The sequence below is a fragment of the Macaca nemestrina genome, chromosome 2 (genome assembly GCF_043159975.1).
Source record: "Macaca nemestrina isolate mMacNem1 chromosome 2, mMacNem.hap1, whole genome shotgun sequence".
NCBI lineage: Eukaryota > Metazoa > Chordata > Mammalia > Primates > Cercopithecidae > Macaca > Macaca nemestrina.
The window spans coordinates 130,533,366-130,561,314 of NC_092126.1; the positions used below are offsets into that span (position 1 = coordinate 130,533,366).

The 27,949-nt window shown below is 37.7% G+C and overlaps 1 protein-coding gene across 3 annotated transcripts; it reads left to right on the forward strand.

Annotated features, from left to right (window-relative positions):
• The first annotated feature begins 6,804 nt into the window (after nucleotides 1–6,804).
• Nucleotides 6,805–19,721, forward strand: LOC105483691 (kelch repeat and BTB domain containing 8). 3 transcript variants are annotated; one of them, XM_011744677.3, is made up of 4 exons: nucleotides 6,805–6,934; nucleotides 7,544–7,754; nucleotides 11,706–12,820; nucleotides 16,430–19,721. In XM_011744677.3, the coding sequence occupies exons 1-4, from the start codon at nucleotides 6,919–6,921 to the stop codon at nucleotides 16,891–16,893; spliced, it is 1,806 nt and encodes a 601-aa protein (XP_011742979.1). In that variant the 5' UTR covers nucleotides 6,805–6,918; the 3' UTR covers nucleotides 16,894–19,721. The 3 variants fall into 3 exon arrangements, with proteins under 3 accessions (XP_011742979.1, XP_011742994.1, XP_011742984.1); XM_011744692.2 differs by lacking the exon at nucleotides 7,544–7,754 and having other exon boundaries at nucleotides 6,831–6,934; XM_011744682.2 differs by lacking the exons at nucleotides 6,805–6,934; nucleotides 7,544–7,754 and adding an exon at nucleotides 7,764–9,174.
• The last annotated feature ends 8,228 nt before the right edge of the window (nucleotides 19,722–27,949 follow it).

The following is a 27,949-nucleotide window of genomic DNA, read 5'->3' on the forward strand; positions in this document are numbered from 1 at the left end:
ATGCAGTAATAACGTACTACTACGATGGATGAATTATGTATAACAGTTTACTGTTTATCCATTGTACTACTTTCCTTTTGCTACTGTAACAAATTACCACAATCTTAGTGGTTTAACACAATCCAAATTATCCTACAGTTCTGGTTGTCAGAAGTCCAAAACCACGATGGTGGCAGGACTGCCTTCCTCATGCAAGTTCTAGGGCAGAATCCATTCCCTTGCCTTTTCTAGCATTCAGAGGCTGCCTACATTCCTTGTCTCACGCCCCCTTATTTCATCTTCAAAGCATGTCACTCAACCTCTACTTCTGTAATCACATCTCTTCTTATAAGGACCATGTGATCACAATGAGCCCACCCGGAAAACCCCTAAATCTTGAAATCCTTAATTTAATCACATCTTCAAAGTCTCATCTGCCATGTGAGATAACATGGTCACAGGTTCTGGAGATTAGAGTGCCCTTCTTTGGACAGCCATTATTCTGTTCACTACATCCATTCCCATTCAATATATTCATTTATGTAATTAATTATGTAAGCATTTAGTGATACATATCAAACAATAAGCTAGTTGATAGGAATGTAAAGAATATAAAGAATTGACTACATGCACTCAAAGCAGCATGCATAGGCCTGAAATACATGGTACTAAGTGAAAAAGTTAGAAACGAACTGAGATCCATAGCATGATACCATTATATAAATCATAAGAGCACATAATCAACACATATTCAATACATTAATACATATTTTACGAGAACAGAAACACAGGATCCACATCAAACCCATTAAAATGGTTGCATTTGAAGATGGAAGATGATGGAAGTAAAGAACAGGGATTGAAGGCAATAGCACATATGTAGCAAAAGAGATGGGGTATATGGACCAAAGATAATATTGTGTTGTGAACCAACGAGTATAACTCTACACTGTGAAATGGATATTGAAATGAAAACAAACTACTTTTTTTTTTTTTTTTTTTTTTTTTTTTTTTGAGACGGAGTCTCGCTCTGTCGCCCAGGCTGGAGTGCAGTGGCCGGATCTCAGCTCACTGCAAGCTCCGCCTCCCGGGTTCACGCCATTCTCCTGCCTCAGTCTCCCGAGTAGCTGGGACTACAGGCGCCCGCCACCTCGCCCGGCTAGTTTTTTTTTTGTATTTTTTAGTAGAGATGGGGTTTCACCGTGTTAGCCAGGATGGTCTCGATCTCCTGACCTCGTGATCCGCCCGTCTCGGCCTCCCAAAGTGCTGGGATTACAGGCTTGAGCCACCGCGCCCGGCCAAACAAACTACTTTTAAATAATAAACAAAGTACACTTATGTAAACTTTAATAGTGCTGTTAACAAAGTGGGAGAACATACAGCACAGAGGACCACAGAACAGGTAGGAGGAGCATGCTGTAGAATACTTGTTCTCAACTGCGATGATTTTCCCCCAGAAGACATTAGACAATATCTGGGGCCATTTTCATTTTCATAACTGAGGGGGGGTGCTACTGGCACCTAGTGGGTGGAGGACAGAAATGCTGCTAAGTATCTGACAATTCCCAGGGCAGCCCCCACAACAAAGAATCATCTAGCTGAAAACGCCAATAGTGCTGAGATAAAGAAAACCATGTGTAGAACAACCAGAAAAAAAATCCCTGAAATTATTGTGATATGTCAATAGATTTGACTTATAAATATTTGATTATTTGGGGGATTAAAATATAATCAACTACTCATCCTCTATGTTCTCTCTGCTGGGTTTAAGGAACTTCTTTCCAAACACCTGATACCTATTCTTCATGAATTTCAGTTCCTGTATCTACACACTGAAGATTACTGGCCCCTGATTCTCCTTACGTTTAGAGTTTTTAGCGATTCCATGAACTTAAACAAAAAATCAAATCGTAATTGGGGTTAGGAAGAATCAACAATCATTGTTTAATTCCATTAGTTCTATTTGGGTTATAAGCTAATCTTCAAACAAAGAAGAGCGCTGATGTCTCACATTTTGACAGTGGCTTTGGCTCATGCAATCATTCTAAGTTTGAATATTATTGAATAAATTAAGGGTACCGTAGAGTAATTCTATTCAGGATCTCCAATCTTGTACAATAATTCAATCTTTCAGTAGAACAGTGAAGAAGTGTCAACTTAATAAATATTAATGGCTAATCACACACATATATATTTTAGCCATTTCTTTTCATTATTTAGTGAACAGATAAAAAGTCCTAAATCACTATACCTCTAAAATTATAAATTTGATCTGATAAAGTCAAATTAGTTTAATGGTATGACTTATATCTCTCTAGTCTTTCTTTTTTTTTTCTTTTTTTCAATTTCTTGGGGCATGAAACCATCTCAAACCTATACCAATAATTCTGTCCATTCATGACAGATATTGACTGACCTTGTGTCTGACACAGAACTGGATATGTTCAACAGGGAGAAAATCCTACACCTCAATTTCAATACTCCATTTTATTCCCAGACCTTTATATGCTGTTATCAAAAGAGAGTTGGTTTTGGAGCCAAAGACCCCTAAAAGACTATGGGCAGGTTACTGAAATTCTCCAGGCTTTGGTCACTTCATTTGTAACAATGTTCTTAGAAAATTTAATTAAAAGGTGAAATTAAGCGCAACAAAGTAGGTAACACTCTTTAATTCCTTTTCGTTGTTCTATTCCTAAATTAAGCCCTATCAATATTAAAGTGAATGCTTTACCTTTTGGGTCAAGCCAAGATAAAACAATTAGGCAAGAAAGTATTCCATCACTTTTGCAAATAGTTCTATGGTGTATCCTCTTCAGATGCTCTTAAATCCCACACCAGCTAAACAGAATTCCTTATCTCTTTCGAAATCCCTAACATTAATTGTTTGAAATATTTATTTTATGCTAACTAGGGGTTGCCCTTAGTTCTCCTTTTCTAGTTGATTTTCATGGGAATAAGTTTTATTTTCACAGATAAACTATAAGATCCTTGAGATTAGGAATCTCATATCTCTACATCCATCTAATATTTATCGATCTATCTGTCTATCTGTCTGTCTATCTATCTATCATCTATCTATCTATCTATCTACCTACCTATCTGTCTATCTATCTATATATCTATCTAGTTTTTTACAGGAAACATTGATTCAAACAGTGCCTTCTTAGAATGCAGGTAGTGGGAGGAGGCAATCAATATTTCTGAGGAACTGAATATTACTGCCACTAGTTTCACAGTCTTTTTTTCATGTATATATTAAATTCCAAATACTTAAAAATTAATGCACGTTTGGCCGGGCGCGGTGGCTCACGCCTGTAATCCCAGCACTTTGGGAGGCCGAGACGGGCGGATCACGAGGTCAGGAGATCGAGACCATCCTGGCTAACACGGTGAAACCCCGTCTCTACTAAAAAATACAAAAAACTAGCCGGGCGAGGTGGCGGGCGCCTATAGTCCCAGCTACTCGGGAGGCTGAGGCAGGAGAATGGCGTGAACCCGGGAGGCGGAGCTTGCAGTGAGCTGAGATCCGGCCACTGCACTCCAGCCTGGGTGACAGAGTGAGACTCCGTCTCAAAAAAAAAAAAAAAAAAATTAAGGCACATTAATATCCTCCAGTACGATCAAATTCAGTGATTCATGAAATGCAATCTTCTAGTTATTACCATGTTGAATCCTCACATAACCTCAAAGGGAATAAAAAATTAAAAATACAACAAAGCCCAGCGCTGCCCAATCAGTAAACCTGATATTAGTATCTATTTAGAGTTTTGTATTTAAAGAGACTAAATCATGGGCAATATATAAGGTTTTAGAAATTTGAAAATACTTTGTGTATCTGATGTCATATTAAATTTATATTGAATAATCACTTTTGTTGTTTCATTTATCTAGCCAATGTAGAAATTTTTAGCAAGAAAAAAAGTCACGTTGAAGATATCAAGAAGGTTGTAGCTGTAGGCTGAGAAGGATAAATATATAAGATTGTCATTTGCTAAAAGGTACGAGTTTCAAGTATTCTCTCTTTACTTTCATTTTATATAGCCCTGGTCAATTTCACAGCCCCAACCAGTACTGAACAGGGAAATTGGAAAACTGCAGAATCGATTTGCAGAAGTGAAGTTCTATTTTCTTTTACACCTTCTTCATCAGAGTTGCTATCATTCTCATGTTGTGTGGTATTATTGAGAGTAGCCTGGGTATAGCTGATAATTGCTAAAAGTCATTCTCTTGAAATGAAAGCAGAAAAAAACAAGGAGCCTTCAATTTCTCATTTTCCAAATTTGATGCTTTCATAATCCTTCATCTTTGCTAGAATTTAAATGTAAAGACTTTTCTTCTTTCAAGCAACCATGATTATAGTGATTCTCTTTGCTTGTGATTCCTAGGTAAAAAAAAAAAAATTAAAATAATAAAGCTCTAAGTGTCTAATTTGAACTAAATATAAGACCTTCAAATATTCTAGTTCAGTTTTTCAATTTCCATCCTTAATTGATTTTACTTTAAACTTTAAATATAGGAGAAAATTGCAATATAGTACTTAATACCTTAAGATGAAAACTGGTTTACTTTTGCTGCTCTTTCCAGATGTGCAGTAGATTCAGGAGGTTCTTACTAAAATTCAAATTAGAGCTGTTTGAAAGGAAAGCTGTAATCTTTGGCTATTTAGTATCAATCCTGAAAAGGAATCTCCCCAATATTCTTATGGATCATTGAGAAAGAATAGTTGTGGTACAACTGACTCAATTTTTCCAGATCCTGCTACTTATTCTGTGTTTTTCTAATATGTAATGCCATCTGCCCAGTAGAATGGAGTCCATTTACAGTGTCATATAAATGGCAACTTTGTACCTATAATTTTTTCCTATTTATTTTTAGATTGGCTTTTGTGCTTTGTATTCTGCTCCATCTCCAATTTATAAATCTTTGTGGGTCAAAGAATCAGAACACTGTCTTTTAACTAATCAAACAATATTGTCAAGTCTGTTTGTTACTAAGTTGAGAACTGAATTTTTTCTTAATTGGCCAAGTTTCTTAAGCCTTAAGTAGATAGATGGCTACAAAACAACAACGAAGCACAAACAAAACTCCTCAATTTTAAGAGATTTGAAAAGGTTGCCAGATAAAATACAGAACACCCAATTAAATTTGAATTTCAGATAAACAACAAATGATATTTTAGTTTAAATATGTCTCAAATAACGCATGCCCTGTATTTTTATTTGCAATATCGTCAGATGTTGTCAAACCCCAAGGATTAATGCCAGTTTTTTCCTCGATACTATCCATATTGTCATAAAATGTTACCATTTTAATAAATTAGAAAGCAACACCATAAAAATGAAAAAGTAAAGTTATGAGTAACAAAAATTAAGTCAATTTCATCCATCCAGAAATGTGCACACAAGAAATTCACAAAGAGGAAATTGTAAGTCCATATGGATATGCATAAACCCTAGTCATGAGGAAACACCACCACTTCCTGTTAACTTGCATGGGATTACAGTATTTTGAGTTCTAAATTTCTCAGCAGACCTAAGGGACGGAACTGAATTGTTTTTCATAATTCTTTCTTTTTCTCAATCACAATTTAAATTCCAAGATCCTTTCTTTATCAAGAAGTTCAACTGTTTGATCTTTTCATTGCTAGAAAAGTTATGCACACGGGCTAACTATACGTCTACTGAAATTCTTCCCATTCGCTAATACTTCCTTACATTTTAACATTCTAGAAATAGCATTCCCAATGGTAGCTCATTTGCATCTTACATTTATTTTTAAAATATTAAACATCTATAATGTGCCAGGCACCCCGTTAGATGTTAGAAACACAAGATGAGTAAATAAAAATTCGTCAACAGTAAAATTTTGATTTTCTTTCCAAAGGGTTGCAGCCTATGAAGTCGATGGAATACGGATTACTATTACTTCACGTTACAGGTGAAGGATCTAAGTGCTCAGGAGTTGAAAGGTCTTATGTCAGTTCTCACATATAGTAACTAAAGAGCCAGGGCTTCAGTAATCATCCCTGGCTCCGGGCTCAGGGCACTCCGGTATTTTTTCAAAGGAAATCCCGGAATACTTAGTATTGTATCCCCTCCATTTCCCAAGAGCAAAAAGTAAAGCATCTTGGATCCCTCCATAATGTTTACGTGCGGAACAGGTGTTCTCTGGATGTGCTAGAAAACCAAGGCACCAGTGGGAGTTAGAGATCCTAAGCAGCCGCTGTAACCAGACCAAGTTAATCTGTGGAAACCAGAGCACCCGGCCAAGGCGATGCTATTTCAATTGGGTGTCATAGGTGACTCATTAGAGACGCCTTGCTTTTGGGCCTTCTGATATTTTTCTTCAGGGTGGGACGTCAGATTTCCTTTGCATTTTTGGACAACAGCCCTCCTGTCCATTTCCAAATTTTTCTGGTTTTACAGCTCTCACGCAGAGCTTGATTTCATACCGGAAGATAGTCACTGGCAGGAAGTTTACAGAAGAAGAAAAAGGTAAAAAAATGTGCCGGGGGCCAGGAGAGAGGCCTAAAATGGGGAAATTCGCACTTGAAGAGCTTTCCCTACCCCAGCCCCTCAGAATGACAGTTCTCCTCCGCCAGAAGACTACCTCTCCCGGCAGGCACTGCGCGCTCGACGGCCACAGGCTGGCCAGCTCCCTGCTCTCCACCTCCGCCCGAATCAGCCAATAGAAATTCCCGGCTTGGGCCTCCGCCCGACCCGGACCACGCGGGAGCCGGGGCAACCAAACTACATTTCCCGACACGCATGTGCTCGCGTCGCGGCCAATCAGCGCCAGGAATTTGGTGGCTAGGGGCGGAGCCAGATGCACAGGACATCCCATTGGCCAGGGGAAGCTTAGAAGAGCCGGAACCCGGGAGCTAGAGAAGCGAAATGACATTTCCTTTTTAAATAGCTGGAGCCGGGGCCCCATCGAGAAATGGCCGCGTCGGCAGGTGGGTCGTGTGGTGGCCAGGGCGGCGTGGAGGGAGGTGAGGGGGAAGGTGGGCCGGGGCCGGCCACAGGCAGTGGGATGAGGACTTAGCGGTGCGGAGCTAGAGGGAAGGATGAGGCGGTGGAGGGGAATGAGGGGAGGGAGGATGAATGGTGCGGAGGGCGGTGGGCGGTCCGGCGGGACTGGGATGGGGAGGCTGGGTACCCGCCGGCGCTGCGCCCCAGGAGGCAGCGGGAGGCGGCTTGAGGGGGCACCGTCGGCCGCCGTTGGTCGAGCTTCCCTCGTGAGGCTCTGCCCTCGGCTCTCGGCGGAGTCCGCGCAGACGCCTTGCCTGGGCTGCGAGCGCGTTCCCTCCGCGAGCACGGGTGCCGGGCTCGCCGGGCTCCGCAGGAGCAGGCTGGCCTTTGAACTTGTTCCGCCGATCGCGCTCCGCCCTCTGTCTCCCAGATCCTAAACTCGCGGTCCCACGAGGTCGTGCATATATCCACAGACATTTGTATATATTTGTAGGGGGAAAAAGCCTAGCAAGCAGACACACAAACAAAAAAAATCCCGCGACGCCGTAACTGGCTCGGCACTTCTTGTGGTTGTACGATTTTTCTCCTCCTAGATTTAAGTAAGTCTTCCCCAACACCGAATGGGATTCCATCTTCAGACCCAGCCAGCGATGCCATGGACCCCTTCCATGCTTGCAGTATTCTTAAGCAACTCAAAACAATGTACGATGAAGGACAGTTGACAGACATTGTAGTGGAAGTGGATCACGGGAAAACATTTTCCTGTCATAGAAACGTTCTTGCTGCAATCAGCCCTTACTTCAGGTATGATGATGGTAGGAACTTCTGTTGGTATCTGCACCAAGCTCCCTTTCCCCCTCAGTATTGTCCACTTGATGTTTATATTGAGATGCGATAATGAAATGAAACCAATGACTTTGTTTCTTGAGACTAGAAAACAGGTCCTCTCTTATTAAGACCTTCTTTTGACTTGAGGGATTCTTCTAGATTTCGGGTGATTGGTTTTTAAGTTAGTGGGCCTGTGTGTGTATGTTTGAGGCAAATGACCAGAAAATCTAGACTTGTGCTGGTCAGTATGGCAGCCAGTAGCCATGTGTGGTTGTTTAAACTTAAATTATAAATTAAATAAAATAAAACATTTAGTTCCCCAGGTACACTAAACACCTTTTGAGTGCTTGGTGGTCACCTGTAGCTAGTGGCTGCCATATTGGGCAGCACGGAGATACAACATTTTCATCATTGGCAATTTTATTGGACAGTGCTGACCTAGAATTTCTTTCAAAAAGTTATCCATAATGCATGTTTCTTTAGTGCATGGGACTCTTTTATAAAAGAGTTTAAAACATGTAGCATGTTCCTTCAAAAACAAATTACCACTCAATAGATTGTTTAAATGCTATGGGGGTCAAAGCAAGAATGAATATAGTTTCTATGTGCCTAAGGCCCCAAATTAATAATTTCCAAGATTTCTAGAAGTGCGTTAAACGAAGTTTTTATTTTTACTTATATTGTTTACTAAAAAACTTTTAAAAGTAAAATTTAAAAACTTGGGTCTGAAAAATAACTTCCTACTTTAAGATTCATGGAAAAGGCAACTTTCTGCTTGGGGTTAACTTCTTTTGTGTCTAATGCTCACTTTAAGCCTTTCAGTATTCACAAGTGGTGCATAAATAATAGTCAAGTTATCAACCACACCCTGAATGTGATTTTTCCTTTTGAAGGTGCTTATGTTTATAGGGCACATAACTGTGTAATGTTCCAACAGTAGTTTCTGGTTCCTCTTTCTCAGAATACTGGGTTAAATATAGTCACTTCAGTCTGATGCTTCTGATGTAACCATTTAGACTTGCCTAGGGTAGGTCATTGGACTACTAAGTATTAATCATCGCAAGACAGTGAGCTGGAAAAAACAAAACAAAACAAAACAAAACAACTTCACATATGCAGAAGGTATGAAGTTTGGCCTGGTAATGGAAACTTCGGTGAGATTCACTTACCCAGATTATCTATTAGATATGGTTAGGTCATGTATTGCCTTATATAATCTTTATAATCCTATCTCTGCATAGTTGTTGTGCCATTTTACTTATGAAGAAGCTGAGGCTCCATGAGATTACGTTTTAATAACCTGCCTAAATCATCTATCCAACAAGTAAATGGCAGAGGCTACATTTGATTCCAGAGCCAGGCTTCTTGGTCGCCATATGACTCTTAAGGAACAAGAGTGGGTACACTAGGTCCTTTTTAAAGTTTCCTTTAAAACATTTTTATTGTATATTGCATTTGAATAGTAAAAAAAAGCCAACAAAACAAAACAAAAAATACAAAGTAAAAATGTCTGTATCTTACTGAAATTTAATAATCTGGATTCTATCATTTAAATGTCATACTTATGTATGCTTACTAAGTGTTATACTTAATGTATGTATGACATTAAAATGATAGAATACTTATTAAGTATAATACTTAGTAAGCATACATAAGTATGACATATGTATACATATTAAGTATACTTATTAAGCACTGTACTTAATAAGTATACTTAGTAAGTTTACATAAGTATGACATTTTCACTTTGAAGTTTCATTTTTCATTTTTGAAGATCTAGAAAAAAATTTTACTTTAAAAGAGGTATGCTATGATAGATTCCTGATTTTCTTGATTCCTTAACATCTTAAATTCTTTAATTTTATTAAGTTAATTTTAAAAAGGAGTAAAAAATACTTGAGAAATTTTCTGCGGTACGATATGTGCATTGAAATAAAGATATTTGGCTGGAAAACTCATGGATTAGAATTTGATCTCTTGCTAGAGGTTTTTGTACCGAAGTTTCTTGGTACCAGCGCTGCTTCCTGTGTGGGATGTAGAAAGTCATACTTAATGTTTCTATGTCTTGCATCACTAGTGGAAGAATTAGAATAGCTGGAAATCTGGAATGGCTGTTTCATGATACCAGTAACTCATCAGAACTGAAATTTGTATGATCATTAGAAATTTTTTGCTACTCTGGATTTTGTGTAAGGAAGTGCCCTGGCTTCATTTATGTTGAGTTTACAGGAAGAACTTACTCTAGAGCAGAGGAAAACTCATGAAGTGTCAGACCACTCCTGTGTGTAAGACGAGCCTATTCAAGTCAACAGTAGTTCCCATGATAAAGGGATATGTGGTATATCCTCCTTTGGGAGTTCATCTCTCCCTAACACAGGGCTTTATTTTTCTTTTTAATTGGTAGCTGTATAGGTGAGTCTTGCAGCACCTGAATTGACAACCAGCACATACATAGGAACATCTAGTTTTTAGTCATCAAAAAAGCCTGTGTGATACTAAATTAAAAGGTACATTGTAGAAGTAAAACCAGGACTCGAAGATGATTAACCTGGGCAGCAAGTTGAATCCTTGTACCTCCAGTGTTTCTCATACTGCATTTTAAAATAAATTCCGTGAATTTGAGACATATTTTTTAAGTGACTGGAAATCTTTGCAATTCATTTTTTATAACATCACAAAAATTAAATAGGATGGGTCTGGATCATCTAGAATGAAACTTTAAAGGAGGGAAAATAAAGGCAAATGATGTTTGCAAGTGACTAATACTTAAAGAGCCAGGCTGTGTAATGTTTCAGTCAAGAAAATCCCATAAATGCAATAATATTTTAATAATAGAAAAAACCAACTTGGTCTCAAAGGTAAAAGTTTGGGGTTTTAAAAACCATTATCTTCAAATAATCGGTTAACTATTAAACTCTGTTTAAAAGAGGCATTATATATTGACTCTACCATAATCTTTATTTATGTCTAGATTTAGATAGGTAAAATACGGTATCTTTGAGAAAATGAAGTATTTCCTTTTAAGCAAATGTTCTCAAAATTTCCAAGGGTAAGTGAAGTGATTATTATATTACTTATAATGGTTAAGGAAGCATTCAAAAGATAACAGTTTTAAAAAAGAGTAGGTGGAGAATATGTACTTTTAAAGAACTTCTTGCTTTTTTAAGATGAACATTTTAAAGATATATTTTGGATACAAGTTGCCTTGTAATTTTCACCAGGACACGAAAAGTTTTATTAGGTTGTTTCTTTGTATACTAATGTATCATGATGATACCTTTATAGGTTTTTTTTTTTTTTTTTTTTTTGAGATGGAGTCTCATTCTGTCTTCCAGGCTGGCACTCAGCTCACCGCAACCTCCGCCTGCCTCCTGAGTAGCTGGGATTACAGTGTGTGCCACCACGCCCGGCTAATTTTTTAGTTTAGTAGAGATGGGGTTTCATCACCTTGGCCGGGCAGGTTTTGAACTCCTGACCTCTTGTGATCCACCCACCTGGGCCCCCTGAAGTACTGGGATTACAGGCATTAGCCACCATACCGGGCCAGTATTCTTAAGCTTTCTGACTGGCATGGCACAATTTAAGATCTGATGTCCCTAAGGCAACTCTGGATAGGGGCTTCTAGGAAAATAAAGTGACCTGGAATATGTGTGTCACCTTTTGATTTGCATTTACTTAGGTGACTCTCCTTTTTTCATAGTTGGCACAAAGCGGGCTAGCCCTGAGAGTACGGGTTTTGAGGTTAGCCAGACTAAATCTTTCTGATACATTATCAATTTTTACTCCTATTCAGAATATCAGGGACTATTTTAGGAAATATTCAGTTTCAAAAGGTTATCTTTGTGGTAACTTTGTACTTTTAAAATCTTGCCACAATAATTTTGATTTATAGCACACATGTAATATTAACCACTCTTTCCTTCTTAGATCCATGTTCACTAGCGGCCTTACAGAAAGTACTCAAAAAGAAGTTCGAATAGTCGGTGTTGAAGCTGAATCGATGGATTTAGTGTTGAACTATGCCTATACCTCCAGAGTTATTCTCACAGAGGCCAATGTTCAAGCCTTGTTCACTGCAGCTAGCATCTTCCAGATTCCTTCCATCCAAGACCAATGTGCTCAGTATATGATCAGTCATTTGGACCCACAGAATTCTATTGGGGTCTTTATCTTTGCTGATCATTATGGTCATCAGGAACTCGGAGATCGATCAAAAGAATACATCCGTAAAAAGTTTCTGTGTGTCACCAAAGAACAAGAGTTTCTCCAGTTGACAAAAGACCAGCTGATAAGTATATTAGACAGTGATGATTTAAATGTAGACCGAGAAGAGCATGTTTATGAAAGCATTATAAGGTGGTTTGAACATGAACAAAATGAACGAGAAGTGCACCTTCCAGAAATTTTTGCTAAATGCATACGTTTTCCTCTGATGGAAGATACCTTCATAGAGAAAATTCCACCTCAGTTTGCACAGGCTGTAGCCAAAAGCTGTGTAGAAAAGGGACCATCCAACACCAATGGTTGTACACAGAGGCTTGGAATGACTGCTTCTGAAATGATCATATGTTTTGATGCTGCCCACAAACACTCAGGAAAGAAGCAAACAGTGCCTTGTCTAGACATAGTCACAGGAAAGGTGTTTAAACTATGCAAACCACCAAATGACCTGAGAGAAGTTGGGATTCTTGTATCACCAGATAATGACATTTACATTGCAGGAGGGTACAGGCCAAGCAGCAGTGAGGTCTCCATCGACCATAAGGCAGAAAATGATTTCTGGATGTATGATCATTCCACCAATAGATGGCTATCCAAACCATCCTTGCTTCGAGCTAGAATAGGCTGCAAACTTGTCTACTGCTGTGGTAAAATGTATGCAATCGGAGGTCGTGTTTATGAAGGTGATGGGAGAAACTCACTAAAATCTGTTGAGTGCTACGACAGTAGAGAGAATTGCTGGACGACTGTTTGCGCAATGCCAGTTGCAATGGAATTTCATAATGCTGTGGAGTACAAAGAGAAGATCTATGTTTTACAGGGTAGGTGCCTGAGTGATTCAGTTTTTCATGGAAGGGTAACACATCAAGCGGTGGTTTACTTAATTATACTGAAACAGTTGTGTTCCTGTTAATTGAGGAATACCTCCAGCTTCCTTATCAAACTATTGGAACAGTCTGTTCTGTAAAGAGCTATAAAGAAAATAAACTCTTGAATTTAAAAAAGGCAGGTATTGTTAAGTTACTAAAATAATCCTATACTTTTTAATGATTTTGTGTCTTGATATCATGTAGAATAACTATTTTTGAAAACATTCTTTAATAAATAGTAGTTCGGCAGTTTGGGATAACTATTTCAGAGTACTTTGTAGGACTTGAAATAAATAGCAAGGTTGTTACATGGCTGTTTTTGCTCTTGAGTTACATTGAGATGTAGCAACTGGTGTTGATGGAATTTACTGGATTAGTTTGAAAGAGAAAAAGGAACAAAGCATTAATTAAGTTATACTATTTAGTTACCAAAGAGTTTTATATAAGCCTTATTATTGCAAAAGTTATGAAACTTAATTACAAAGAGTTTGGAAGTATAGTCTTTAAGTTTCACCTTCACTGCTGTTTATGTTGCCTTTCATAATACATTTTCAATTGTTTTCACCGGAAAACTTTGAGATGTCACTTTTTTTTGGTTTGCCATTTTAAGTGGGACTGTCTGATATATGTAGTGTTTTTTGTTTGTTTGTTTGTTTTTTTAACTGTTAAGGACTACTTTGACAAAAATACAGTAGAGGTAGAGTGACTGAGTCAGAGTAAATAAGACATTTGATTCAAGGCTCTGATTTGTGATAACTAGTATTTTCCTTTTATTTGGTTTCTTACATATTTTAGTTGCTTGAATGTTTAATGCAGTGTAGATAATAGCAACATCCTTATTCTTCATATGTGTCCTTCAATTGATGTTTTTCTCACACTACTACTTAAGGAAAAGGAGCAGCTTCTATGAAGATATACAGTCATGTGCCATGTAATGTTTTGGTCTGTGATGGATCACATACACAATGGTGGTCCTATAAGATTATGATAGCATAATTTTACTGTACTTGTTCCATGTTTAGATACGTTTAGATACAAAAAATGCTTCCCATTGTGTTATAGTTGCCTAGAGTACTCAGTACAGTCACATGCTGTACAGTTTTGTAGCCTAGGAGCAATAGGCTACAGTGTAGCCTAGGTGTGTGGTAAGCTCCCATCTAGGTTTGTGTAAGTATGCTCTATGAAGTTCTTTGCACAAGGACAAGTATCACTTAACCATGACTTTCTCAGAATATGTCCCTGTCATTAATTGATGCATGACTGCCCTTATCCCATTGTTTTCTTTCTTTCTTCTTTCCCCTTCCCCTTCCCTTCTTTTCTTTCATTTCTTTCTTTCTGTTTTGTTTTGAGACAGGGTCTCACTCTGACACCCAGGCTGGTGTGCAGTGGCATGATCTTGGCTGACTGCAACTTCCGCCTCCTGGGTTCACATGATTCTCCCACCTCAGTCTCAGGCACCCGCCACCATGCCCGGCTAATTTTTGAGTTTTTGGTAGAGACGGGGTTTCACTATGTTGACCAGGCTGGTCTTGAACTCCTGACCTCCAGTGATCCACCCACCTTGGCCTCCCATCATTGTTTTCTTTTAAAAATTGTGTTCCTTGCTCTAATCCTTTATTTACCTAAAAATTTCCTAGTAATGTCCGAGCCCATTTGTTTAAGTTCAGTGTCAAGTTAATTCCTCAGAAGGAGTTGTAGTCTCTGGTTCATTATTTTAGTTAAATAGAAGCACCGGGCATGATTTGGGTTTGCTGTCTTGCAGAAAAATGGAATATAGGAATGGATGTATAATCTGTCCAGTATAGTTGGATAGGTTATGTCATCCAGTATGATGAAGCTGTATATGTGTGTATTTTGGTCTTACTGCCTAACTGTTAGTTGATAGAGGTAGAATTAGATTCCTATTTGGAATGTAAAGGTTGTATATTAATGCAAATACTAAAGCAAACTAGCAATGAATTAATAGAATTTCAGGGCTGGAATTATTAACATCATTTAATTTGAGGTTATATTTTACATAAGAGGATTCTGAAGCCCTAAGGGTTTCTTAATTGCATATTATTAGCTTTAACTTATTAAAGAGTACTTTAGATTTTAAAATTCAACTTCTTTGGTTTGTCGTCTTTACTTTCTTATCTATAAGAAATTTATAGAGAAGTAGCACACATTACAAAGTTTAAATTTCCTACCTTCTTTATCAAGAATCCTGTTACAAGTTAGGCAATAAGGGCAGATGATGTGCAAGCAAATCTGGGAGCTTAACAAGCTATTTTAAGTCAGTTGAAGGCAAAGCATCACTGTTATGAAGTAGGTAGTTGAATTTGTAGATAAGAGTAACCCTAGTTCAAAACAGTTTTCAAGGGGAAGCTCAATTTAGAATCTGGTATTTCTAATCTAAACAAAGCCTCTTTACGTAAATAAACCTGACATGCATAGTCAGAAGCTTATGTTGTACTATCTGTGGCTATTGAAGTATCATTTAATCTGTTCATAAAGGGTTCAGATTTTTATTACAAAGATTTTATACAGATGCTATAATTAGCAAAACTCTTGTAAATCTTCACTACTTTAATTCTTTCAGACATTTTCATATTGGCAGTCTGACTCAGCATACCTTTTTATTGTCAAATCAAAATAGAAACTGACTCAGAGTCAACATCACAAACCATGTATGTGTTTTCTATCTTATTAAAGGCATGTTTTCTCCTGCTGAATATTTGTCTTTGCATTATAGCAACATTCAGGTAAGCACATCAGTGACCCATAAGCATAAATCTGTATAATTCCATCTGCTGTCTTCTAATGAAATAGCATATACATTTATCATGGCATATTTATGGTGATGTTGTATGTATGCATTTTGGTCTTACCGGCTGAACACTACTAATAATGCTTTTTTAGAGTTAGAGTGAAATGAGTTTTCTATAAACACACAAATTGGATAGAGCAAATAGAATAATTTTTTTTTTTTTTTTTTTTTTGAGCTGGAGTCTCACGTTGTTACCCAGCCTGGAGTACAGTGGCGTGATCTTGGCTCACTGCATCCTTCACCTCCCAGGTTCAAGCGATTCTCCTGCCTTAGCCTCTTGAGTAGCTGGAATTACAGGTGCCTGCCACCGCACCTGGCTAATTTTTGTATTTTTAATGAAGGTGGGGTTTCATCATGTTGGCCAGGCTGGTCTCTGAACTCCTCACCTCAAGTGATTCACCTGTCTGAGCCTCCCAAAGTGCTGGGATTACAGGCATGAGCCATGGTGCCCAGCCAGAATCAAGCTCTTAACAATTCTACGATCAAACCCAAGTAACTCCTTATACCTTCCCAATACAAACCTCCCAATTCAGGTTGATTATAATATTATCGGTTATATTGTGTCATGGAATGACAAAGTTTTAAGGTATTTCGTAACCCATATGAATGTATCTCCAGAGATTATAAAGAAAATGTTTTAGAAAGTGAAATATATAGAAAATTATGCCCTTTAATCTTTAGAGGTTGTAGTTACAACATATAACCAAAAACCAAACATAAAAATATACATATTCTTGTTTTCTTTTTTTTAGGAGAATTTTTCCTCTTCTATGAGCCTCAAAAAGACTACTGGGGTTTCCTGACCCCCATGACTGTGCCTAGAATCCAGGGCTTAGCAGCTGTATACAAGGACTCTATCTACTACATAGCTGGAACCTGTGGAAATCATCAACGTATGTTTACTGTAGAAGCCTATGATATTGAGCTAAATAAATGGACTCGTAAGAAAGACTTTCCATGTGATCAGTCCATAAATCCATACCTTAAACTGGTACTTTTCCAGAACAAACTCCATTTATTTGTTCGAGCTACTCAAGTGACTGTCGAAGAACACGTCTTCAGAACCAGCAGAAAAAATTCCCTTTACCAGTATGATGACATTGCTGACCAGTGGATGAAAGTGTATGAGACCCCAGATCGGCTCTGGGACCTTGGCCGGCATTTTGAATGTGCTGTTGCTAAACTGTATCCTCAGTGTCTTCAGAAAGTACTCTAAATGAGTAGCAGGCCTTAGTGCATCACTGGCATCTCATTCTTAGGAAACTTGTCTTTGATACAAAAGAGTGCTGACAGTATTTCAGAAAGCTGAGAGTTTTATATGTGGAAAATGGGTATGCTTAAAGATCGCAGGGTAGTGAGGGATTTTCCTTCATCCTTGTGACATTTCATTTCAGTAAGGAAAAGACAACGAAGTGCAATTATCAGCATTTTTTTTCCTGGCATAAAATCAATCATTTCATTTTATAATTTTGTGATAAATAGTAACTGAGGTACCAGAAGAATCAGGACAACTATGCACTCTTATAAGAGCATTTAGGGTATTATTGGGTAAAGACATCTAAACTCGTTTGATGTGACTTTTAATTTTAAATACGGGTAACAATCTGAGGCAATATCACTAGGACTTTAGCTGTGACCTCTCTAACACAGAGAAGCACTAACTTAGATCCTCATTCTGAATATTTATGTGTATCTATTTTTGTGTACTGTTTTCAAGTGTACTGAGATTTAAATATGTTCTGTTATTAGAGTAGATTGAAGGAAAAATTAGTCTCAGAAAGAGCTTTTAGTCTGATTGTTTCCATTTGCCATGTAACTTTAAGTTAAGCTAAAGTTTTAAAGTGGCAGTTTTCTGTCGATAACTTTTTCAAGTGCTAACACTGTCTCATTTGTGAAAATCTGGAAAAGTGCTCATATTCACAGGTGGCTGGTGCTAGTCTAACTTAATTCATGTGTATAACTAGATAGATTTAAATGGTCTGAGCCTATGCCTATCTTTCAAATTGGTGTGCATTTCATGGCCACAGTTCTTTACCTGTTGAACTCTTGTGATTTCACAAGATTGTCTACTTATGTGATAGGAAGATATGACCAGTTATTCATCTAACTGGACTCAATCTTAGAATAGTAGGAACATTATACCCAGTTTGCACTAACATGGGCCATTTGTAGCCCAACCGTCTCTTCCATCTACCTGTCCATTCATTATTGGTACAAGGAAAGGTAACTTATTTCTCTTCTGCGCAGAGCATAATGTGAAGTTTTATACCTACTTTTAAAATTCTGCTTTCCAGAAACATAAAATTCCTGCAGTGGTCTAATTTAATTTCTTTTACGTTTCATATTACAATTAAAACCTCATTTTTTTTTTTTTCAATTTTTGCACTTAACAGTGATGAATACTTTTACATTGGAATCCTCCTTCTAGCTGAAGGTGATTGAAAAGGAAAAGAGTGCGTGAACAGTACCATAGCTTTCTAGATACTAAAGCATTTTTTGTATTTAACTGAAGAATTTCTAACAATCAGTTAGGAATATTAACATGAAGGACAAACCAACGTATGTGTGTACCTAAGGCAGGCATTTGGATCAGTAACATATTTTATACTAAGCCTAGCATAATTCATAAAGGGTATAAGCATAGGACAGATTCTGCCCTCAATCACAATATTTTTATTCACTTGAAAGCAAACTGGCATGGTTCGTATTGTAAAAATTTTGCACAACTTGTAATGTGATACTGTGAAACAAATTGAAAACATTGCCTCTTTGCATCACATACCTCGTTTTTCAGAAACTTTCCAGACTGCTTTCCATAGACCTCTACAAGTAGGGAATGTTTTCTGAAGCAGAAGTTAAAATGGACAGCATTTCTAGAATTAACATTTTAAAATCTAGTCTTAGCTAGATACATGGTTTCTTCTCATCGGCGTTGACAGTACGTCTGTAATCTCTGTATAAACTTTGTCAATATTTTTACCTCCCCAGTTTTATCTTCTACTGTTTTGTTTTTGTTTTTTATTGTCATGCTGTTTTGGAGTTATTACTGTGCATTTTAAAAATCATTCTTTACAGTTTTGCATTGCTGAGAGAAAAAACAATTTTTTTTTTGGCAAGAGATGTTCGTGTAATTTATTTTTGAAAGCTTTGTTGAATAAGATTTCCTGCCGCTTTTTGACAATCTCGTGTATTTAGAAAGATGCATTACTTGAAAACATGACATAGAACGTTGAGTTAGCAATTTACATGTGCTGTATGTTATATAAGAGAATGACATACTGTGGCTAATTCAACAGTAGATTTATTCTCTTTGTCGGCACAACAGTTGATCTTTTGGCTATAACAATTTATATTGAGGGTACGATCTAAGTTAAGTGTGTCAAAAGCAAGGCTTAGGATTTGTTATGGGAGTAGAATATATATTGAATTTTGTATGAAGAACTATTTGTTTAAATTATATAGCTGGGATATTTTGCCACTTTTAAAATGGATTCAGAAGAGGTCCTAGGAAACGAAGATTAGTGACATGTGTGGGTTTATGTTTAGATATTTAAGGTGCATTTTCATAGTGTGATAAGACTTTAAGTAAAAGGCACAATGGGTACTACAGAATTAAAATGTAGGTCTAACATATGCCAGTTCCACTTTAACTTTGTTTTTGCATTTGAAGAATGTACGTAGCACTTTCCTATGTATTTTTTACACATTGAAAACTGGACTTGGTATAACTATGTTATAGGAAAGTAGAAATTGTATTCTTTATTTTCCATCTTCGTTTTCTGTTCTACAAAGTTGATGCTTAAGCATCAAGCTGATTTCATTGGTCATGAGAACAAATGGATGTGATCATCAAGGAATCAGATTCCCTATGTAAAGCAGTTTAAAATGGAATCCAGTGTTCAGTGCTCAGGTATGTAGTAAGTACTGTAGTCCTGTGGGGGCAAATGTGTAGATATTTTTAAACATTTTGCCATAATTGCACAATTTTTTGCATTTTTACCTGATGTCATTGTTTCTTATAATAAAACCTTTTCTGATTGAAAACTTCCAGTGTTGCAAAGTGATGTCTGACTAGTGAGTGTTGCAGAATTAAAATCTGGTAAAAAAATCATCAACTACCTTATGTCCTGATAGAATGGAATGAGATTTTAATCTATCGAATACCTGTTCTCTGGTAAAAAATGAACTAGTTAATATATATAATACTTTCTTAAATTCTAAAGCAAGCTCACTTACATTGGTAAATTCTTTGTTCTGTTTGTTCTGGCCTAAAATCTTGTTATGTTTGACTCTTTTGTGTTGGTCCACTTTGCATTACCGTAAAGGAATACCTGAGAGTGAGGCCTCAAGAGGCTTTAGCTCATGGCAGAGGGTGAAGCGGGAGCAGGAAAGACAGGGGGCCAGAGAGAGTTGGGGAAGGTCCCTGTCTCTTTAACAACCAGATCTTACATGAGCTCGTTACCATGGGGAGGGCACCAAGCCATTGATGAGGGATCCACTCCCATGATCCAGATACCTTCCACTAGGCCCCACCTCCAACATTGGGGATCACATTTTGACATGAGATTTGGAGGGGACAAATACCCAAACTATATAATCTCTTACATATTTCATGTTTAATTCATCAGAAAGTCCTGTTGCTTCCTCCTTCATAATACACCTAGACTCAGACCACATACCATTTGCACCACTGTCACCCTAGTCTAAGCCAGTCTATCTTACCTGACTTAATGCAGTTTCCACTGACTGGTCTTCCTTCTATCACCCTTGATCCCTCATATGCTATTCTTTTCTCCACACAGTAGTCGGAGTGATCGTCTTAAAACACAAGTCAGATCATGTTTCTCTTCTGCTCAGATCCTTCCAATGGCTTCCCATCTCCCTTCATATGACAGCCAAATTCCACACTTACATGATCCATGCCTCCCAACCTCAATGCCATTCGTTTGGCTTGCTCTATTTTAGCCACACTGACCTTGCTGTTCCTTAGACCTGCTGAGTACCTCCACAGCGACTTTGCCCTTGCTATCTCTTGCCAGATAGATACTGACAACTCACTCACTCTCTTTTTTATTAAAACATCACCTTACTGGAGAGGCCTTCTCTGATCACATTTTGTAAGATGAGATCATCCAACCCTACCCCCATCATACCTCCTGCTTTATTTTTCTGCTTTATTTTCCGTGAGTGTCTTCCCCCATTGAAATGTACACTCCACAAAGGCAACAAGAAATGTATTTTAATTCACTGTTGCACTTTAGATTGATGCCTAGCACATAGTAGGCACTCAATAAATGTTTGTAGGAAGAAATGAATTTTCAGTAAAGTCTTGGAGCCTAAAGGATTATCAATTTTATTGGTCTTAAAAAAAAAAAGGTTTAGTTCTAATGAATTTTCTCTATTGTTTTGTGTTTTCAGTTTCATCGATTTCTAATTTTTATAGTTTTTTTTTCTTCTGGTTGCTTTAAGTATTAATAACTCATCTTTCTCTTTCTTTTCTTTTTTTTTTTTGAGATAGGTCCTTACTCTGCCCAGGCTGGAGTGCAGTGACACAATCCTGGCTCACTGCAGTCGCCTTCAGGGCTCAAGAGAGCCTCCCACTTCAGCCTCCCGAGTAGCTGGGACTACAGGCACATGCCACTGTGACCAGCTAATTTTTGTTTCTTTCTTTTTTTTTTTTTGGTAGATACGGGGTTTCACCATGTTGCCCAAGCTGATCTCAAACTCCTGGGCTCAAGTGTTCTGCCCGTCTCAGTCTTCTGAAGTGCTGGGATTACAGGCATGAGCCACTGTGACCAGCCGCCTTTTCCTAATATATGCATTGAATGCTATAAATTTCCCTCTTTCTTTTGTAGCATCCCACAAATTTTATGTAGAATTTTCATTTTCTTAGTACAAAATATTTTTATCATATCTTCTTGGGGAATATACCCTTTCATAATTATGTAATGCTTCTCTTTATCCCTGATAATCTTTTTTCTGAAGTCTTCTCTGTTTGAAATTAATATAGCCACTCAAGTTTTCTTTTAATTAGTGTTTGCTTCATTTATCTTTCTCCATCCCTTTTCTTTTAACCTCTCCTAATTTTTATACTTAAAAGGGGTTTCTTGTAGACAACTTACAGTTGGGACTTATTTTAATATCCACTGTGAGAATGCTGGTATGTTTAGACCAGCATTACATTTAAAGTGAGTACTGATAGAGTTGGGTTAATATCTACCATATTGGTTATTGTTTTCTATTTGTTGCCCTTCTTCTTTGTTTCTTTTTTTCACCTATTTTCCTGCTTTCTCTTTTTTTTTTTTTTAACTTTCATTTATTTATTTATTTATTTTTTATTATTATTATACTTTAAGTTCTAGGGTACATGTGCATAACGTGCAGGTTTATTACATATGTATACTTGTGCCATGTTGGTGTGCTGCACCCATCAACTCGTCAGCCATCAGAGAAATGCAAATCAAAACCACAATGAGATACCATCTCACACCAGTTAGAATGGCCATCATTAAAAAGTCAGGAAACAACAGGTGCTGGAGAGGATGTGGAGAAATAGGAACACTTTTACACTGTTGGTGGGATTGTAAACTGGTTCAACCATTATGGAAAACAGTATGGCAATTCCTCAAGGATCTAGAACTAGATGTACCATATGACCCAGCCATCCCATTACTGGGTATATACCCAAAGGATTATAAATCATGCTGCTATAAAGACACATGCACACGTATGTTTATTGCGGCACTATTCACAATAGCAAAGACTTGGAATCAACCCAAATGTCTATCAGTGACAGACTGGATTAAGAAAATGTGGCACATATACACCATGGAATACTATGCAGCCATAAAAAAGGATGAGTTTGTAGGGACATGGATGCAGCTGGAAACCATCATTCTTAGCAAACTATCACAAGAACAGAAAACCAAACACCACATGTTCTCACTCATAGGTGGGAACTGAACAATGAGATCACTTGGACTTGGGAAGGGGGACATCACACACCGGGGCCTATCATGGGGAGGAGGGAGGGGGGAGGGATTGCATTGGGAGTTATACCTGTCTCTGGTTTTGACTGAGCATCTTACAGGATTGTATTTTATCTCCTCCTAGCCCTTCAATTATACTTTAATTTTTTTCAGTGGTTGCATTAGACTTACAATATACATTTCAAAACTAATCTAAGTCCACCTTTAAATAACACTATAGTGCTTCATGTGTAGTGTAGGTACCTTACAACAAAGTTCCCAATTCTCCCCTCTGATCCCTTATGACATCGCTGTCATTCATTTTAGTTATCCATATGCTATAACCACGCAATACATTGTTATGTCATATTTTAGATCAATTGATATTTAAAACATAAGATATTTTACTTCATCTTCACTTATTCCTTCAGTATTCATTTATTTAGGTAGATCTAAGTTTCTGTTCTGTTTCAATTTCCTTCTGCCCAAATAACTTCTTTTATTGGACATTGCTTGCAAGACAGGTCTGCAGGTCATGAATTCCTTCAGATTTTTGTTTGAAAAAGTCTTTCTTTTTCATGTTTCAAGGATAATTTTGCTGGATCTAGGTTTGTGGGTGTTTTGCTTCAACTTTGTAAAGTGAGTATCTTCTAATTAGATATCAGTTGTTCAGTGGGCCTGTGTCTTGGGGCTGTGATCTTCACAGGTGTTTCTCTATTGGTACAGCTTTTGGTTTTCCCCTCTCCATCCTCTCTCTGACTGCACCATTCCCAATTGTATTTCTTTGAAGCCCTGACCCATGTTGATTAAATTCTTTTCCCTTTAGGTGAGAAGAGAAGGTTAGAGAGGTTTGGGATGGGGGGAATGCTCATCCCTCAGCTTTTATCAAGCTCCGCCAAAATGTTTTTCCGTGGAGAGTACGCTTTTAAAATGGAAAAGGCTCTGGGTGTATTCTATGATCATTACTCTTCCTGTCCCCTAGTCAGAGCCACTAGGGGGTCTGTCTCAGATCTTTGCCATAAGAACCTGGTGGAGTGCCTGTTGGTAAAATCCACAGAAGCATAAGGGCCCCATAAGACTGATGTTCCCAGGAGTTTTCCACTTTCATGGGAGTCCATGTTCATCCTCAGTGATTCACCAAAAATGACCATTTAAGTGTTCTTACAGTTTATGGCTCTGGTTACTTCTGGTCTAGGTTAGCAGATGTGGACTGTGACTCTGAATTCACCTCTACTCCAGGGTAACATTTGCCCTGCAGCCTGATTTCTCTGATGGATCTAATAAAAGTCATTGATTGTCAGTTTGAATACCTTTTTCTTCCAAGGTTAGGAATGACAGTAATGACAATATCCAGGATCTTTACATTTTCAGTGCTAAATCTGGAATCCCCTATAATAAGCTTCTAATACATATTTTTGATTGAATGATTCTTCAGTTATACATAAATATCTTGTGCCATCTTTTATACGTGTAATGTATTTCACAAAAAATAAGCTAAAGAGTTAGTCTCCCTTTTAAAAACCTGTACACTTAATCATATTTAGGTATCTTTTATTTATCTTTTATTTATAATTTATATGGCCATGGGATTATTTCACATGTAGTTCAGTGAATATTGACTCTTGAGTACCTAATAATCCATATTTCTTGGACCAAATTAAAGTTATATAATTAACTTATATAAATTATATAATTAACTTATATAAATTACATAATTAACTTATGTAAGTTAACAATATCAATCATTTTGAGATTTTGTTTTCCTAGGCTACTAAAACTAAATTGAAAATTACAATGTAATAATTTTAAATTATCCTTACCATGAATAGACAGAACATTTTCTATTGGCTAGTTTTTTAGAAATGAGATTTAATAGATCCTTTTTGTCCTCTCTTTCCTCTTCCGCAAGTATATGCACAATGGTATGATTTGGCGAATAAAACACTATAATATTAAGTAAAAAATGTGGAATATGTTTTCTAAATATTTTCTATTGGTCTGATGAACATGAATTACAGTGTTTTCGGTTACCATGGGTAACCGAAACTGAGCTTTAGTTTTTTCGTGCATAAAACAGGTTAATAATCTACCACATATTATCGAGTTTTTTTGAGGATCAAATAAGCATGTAAAACACTTATCACAGTGCCTTATCACAGCACATAATGAACACTTCCTAAATATTAATTTGTTGAAATTATTACCGACTATTCTGCTGTCTTTTAGATATACTTAAAACAACCTTTGTAGAGCAATATTCCTTAATAGCTAATATAAAGTATATATTAAAGAGAAGTGTAGCCATTTGGACTCTGATTGTGCTCATAAGCCATGCATGAAAACAATTTTTACAGTTTTACAGTCACACAGTTCTCACTTTCATTTCTGGACTGTGCATTTCTAAAGGATTGAAATTAAACCAATGGTATTTAAAGCAATTTATACAAGACTTGTAACCTCTGTCTGCAAAATAAAAATAATGCTTTTTGGCTTGTCTATTTTTACGAACTGACAAGGGTCTCAGTCCTTAGAGTTTATCTTGTTCTCTGTTCCCATTCAGAGATAAGGACCTGTCCTAGTCAGTTCAGGCTGCCATAACAAATTGCCATAGGCTGCATGGCTTAAATAACAAACATCTATTTCTCCCAGTCCTGGAGACTGGAAGTTTAAGATCAAGGTGCTAGCAGATCCTGTGTCTGGTGAGGGCCCTCTTCTCATTGCATCCTCTCATCGTGAAGAGCAGAGAAAGCAAGCTCTCTAGTGTCTTTTTACAAAGGTACTAATCCCAGAGCCCTCATGACCTAACCACCCCCAACGGCCCTACCTCCTAATACCATCACATTGGGGGTTAGGATTCCAGCATATGAATTTGGTGGAATTGACAGAAACATTCAGTCCATAGCAGGATTTAACAGAGTTCTGGTCACATAGTTCTGTTCTTGAAACATATGCTCGCAAAATCCTTTAAGGATAAAAAGATAAGGTCAAAACATCTTATCCCAACACTTAGATTAGGATGTCAAGTAGCCAAAGTTAAGTCTTGAGGAGCAAATGCCAACAGGAACATACACAATGCAGGGGAGTATTTCTTTGTAATCAGTGAGAACCTGAGACGGTAAGAAATCCACGGTGCTCTCTGACAACTGTTCTTAAAGCTCAAGAGCTTGGTCAAGGTTAGCGATGGAACTTAGGAGTCTGGCATATCCACAGAGTCGCTTTTAGTTGAATTTGAGTGAATAGATGAGTTAGTGCAAAGATAAATTGCAAAATGAGAAGTGAAAGTAGCTAAGAATAAAATTTAAGAAATTCAGCTGAAGGAGCAGAAGGCAACTGAAAAGTTATCAGAGAAGAAGGGAGACTCACAAAGGAGCAGTAATGCAGAAGAGAACTTCAGGAATGAGATCCAAAGAGAAGAAATGCAGACAGTATGGGAAGCTCCTGGTCTAGCCATGTAAAGATCTGAAAGGAGAGAGTGGTTTCAACCAAGTGCAAGGGATGAAAATCAGTCTCTGTGAATTAAGGTGCAGGTGGAGGATGTAAGTGGGCGTCAGTGGGTGAGAGTGCAGGTGCTTCCCCAGGAAGCCTGCAGGTGAGGAGATTCCGAGATGTGGAGGTGCTGGAGAAATAATATTTTTCAAAAAATCAGAACACTCAGACCTTTTCAGTAAAAACAGGAAATGAGAAATATCCCCGCAAAAAGTCAAAACCTCTTCCATTTCTAGACTATTCCCAGTTGAGAGTTCTGCAGTATCCCTGTTAACCCCAAAAGTGAAAGAGATTAGGGATATGCAAAAATGTGCAGTCAAAGGGGCAGGACTGATGAGAGACAAACCCCTAGAAATAGAAGCAGAGTGAAAAAAGAGAAAATCCTGACCCAGAGAGAGGTAGACACACTTTCTATAGCCTCTTACATTTCTGAAAGAGAATGAAAATATTAAGTTTTTGAAACTTCTTGCTACTTTGCCCCAGAGCCAAATATGGTTCCCACCCCGACCCAAAACATCTGGTTTGTGATAAGTGCTCAAATATCCTGTGCTTTCTAAAGTATGTGGTGGGTGTGGTGATGGCAGGAGTCACAGGCAGAAGAATGGATGAGCTAATCGGAGCGTGCATACATGAAGGTGAAGAGGACAAGGGTCCTCTCACATGGTGTTCGTGTAGCTGGAGATGACAGGGAGATGACACCTATCACCGAGGGGCCTGCCTCAGTGAGTGGGGAGTTTCATGGATCTCAACTCAAGTTGTACAAGTATATGTCCTGGGGCAATTTTGATTCACAATTTATAAAATCACAGTAGGATTTTATAATTTTATAATTATATCCTATAGCCGTGGGTAGAAAAAAGAGGAGAGTAATTTTGATATGTGTATGTAGGCTGTTTTTTTTCACTTTATATGAATTGTTTATTCATAGCTTTTCCTTATTTTTCTTTCTTTAAATTTCATTTAATTTTATTTTAAGTTCCGGGATACACAAGGTTTTTATATTCATATATAAATGTGATATACAGCAAAATACTTGCATCAATATCTGTGTGTCTTTCTTGAAGGTTTCTAAGAAATTGGTTATAATTTTCTTTTTAATCTACATTTTACTAGTCCAAAAAATAAAATGCTATCCACAATTTACTGGGCACTGAATTGTGTCAGGTTGATTTCCATGTTAGCATGAAAAAATATATTTATCCTGTTGAGCATGACAAAATATATCTATCATACTTATATATATGATAACAACATCCCATGCGAAAAATAACATCTATGAGCCACTGACTAATATCTTATTCTTGCATATCACTTTCTAGTTTTTGAAATGCTTTGGTATCTGTTATCTTGTTGGTTCCTACTACTGATCCTGCAGTCATCTGTCATGTCCCCCTTTTACTTTCGAAGGAACAAAGAAACAGAAAAGGAGTTGTTAAACTTAGGGATCAAACTTAACTGTAAATGAAAGCAGACCTGTTAATTTCCTCCCACTCCCTAGTGAGCAGGGACCCAGGAAGATGGCTGGAATGGTTATATTCAAAGGCAGAACGTGGAGGTGCTGGGACTGCAGACCGTTGGTCAAGGAGCCAGTCCGGGATGTAAAGTGAGTGAGCTCACTTTTGGAAGAGCTGAGTTTCAAGTGACAGAGGATCACTATGTATAGATTGCTGTGTGGAGAAACAGCCAGGATGGGTGTGGAGACAGGAAACTGAACGAAGGTGATAGGTCAGGCGAAGATGTGGAGTTGGCAGTCACCCAAATACTGGTCAGTGCTCAAGGCACTTACAGAGGGAAGGAGGAGAGAAGGGCCCGGTGAGA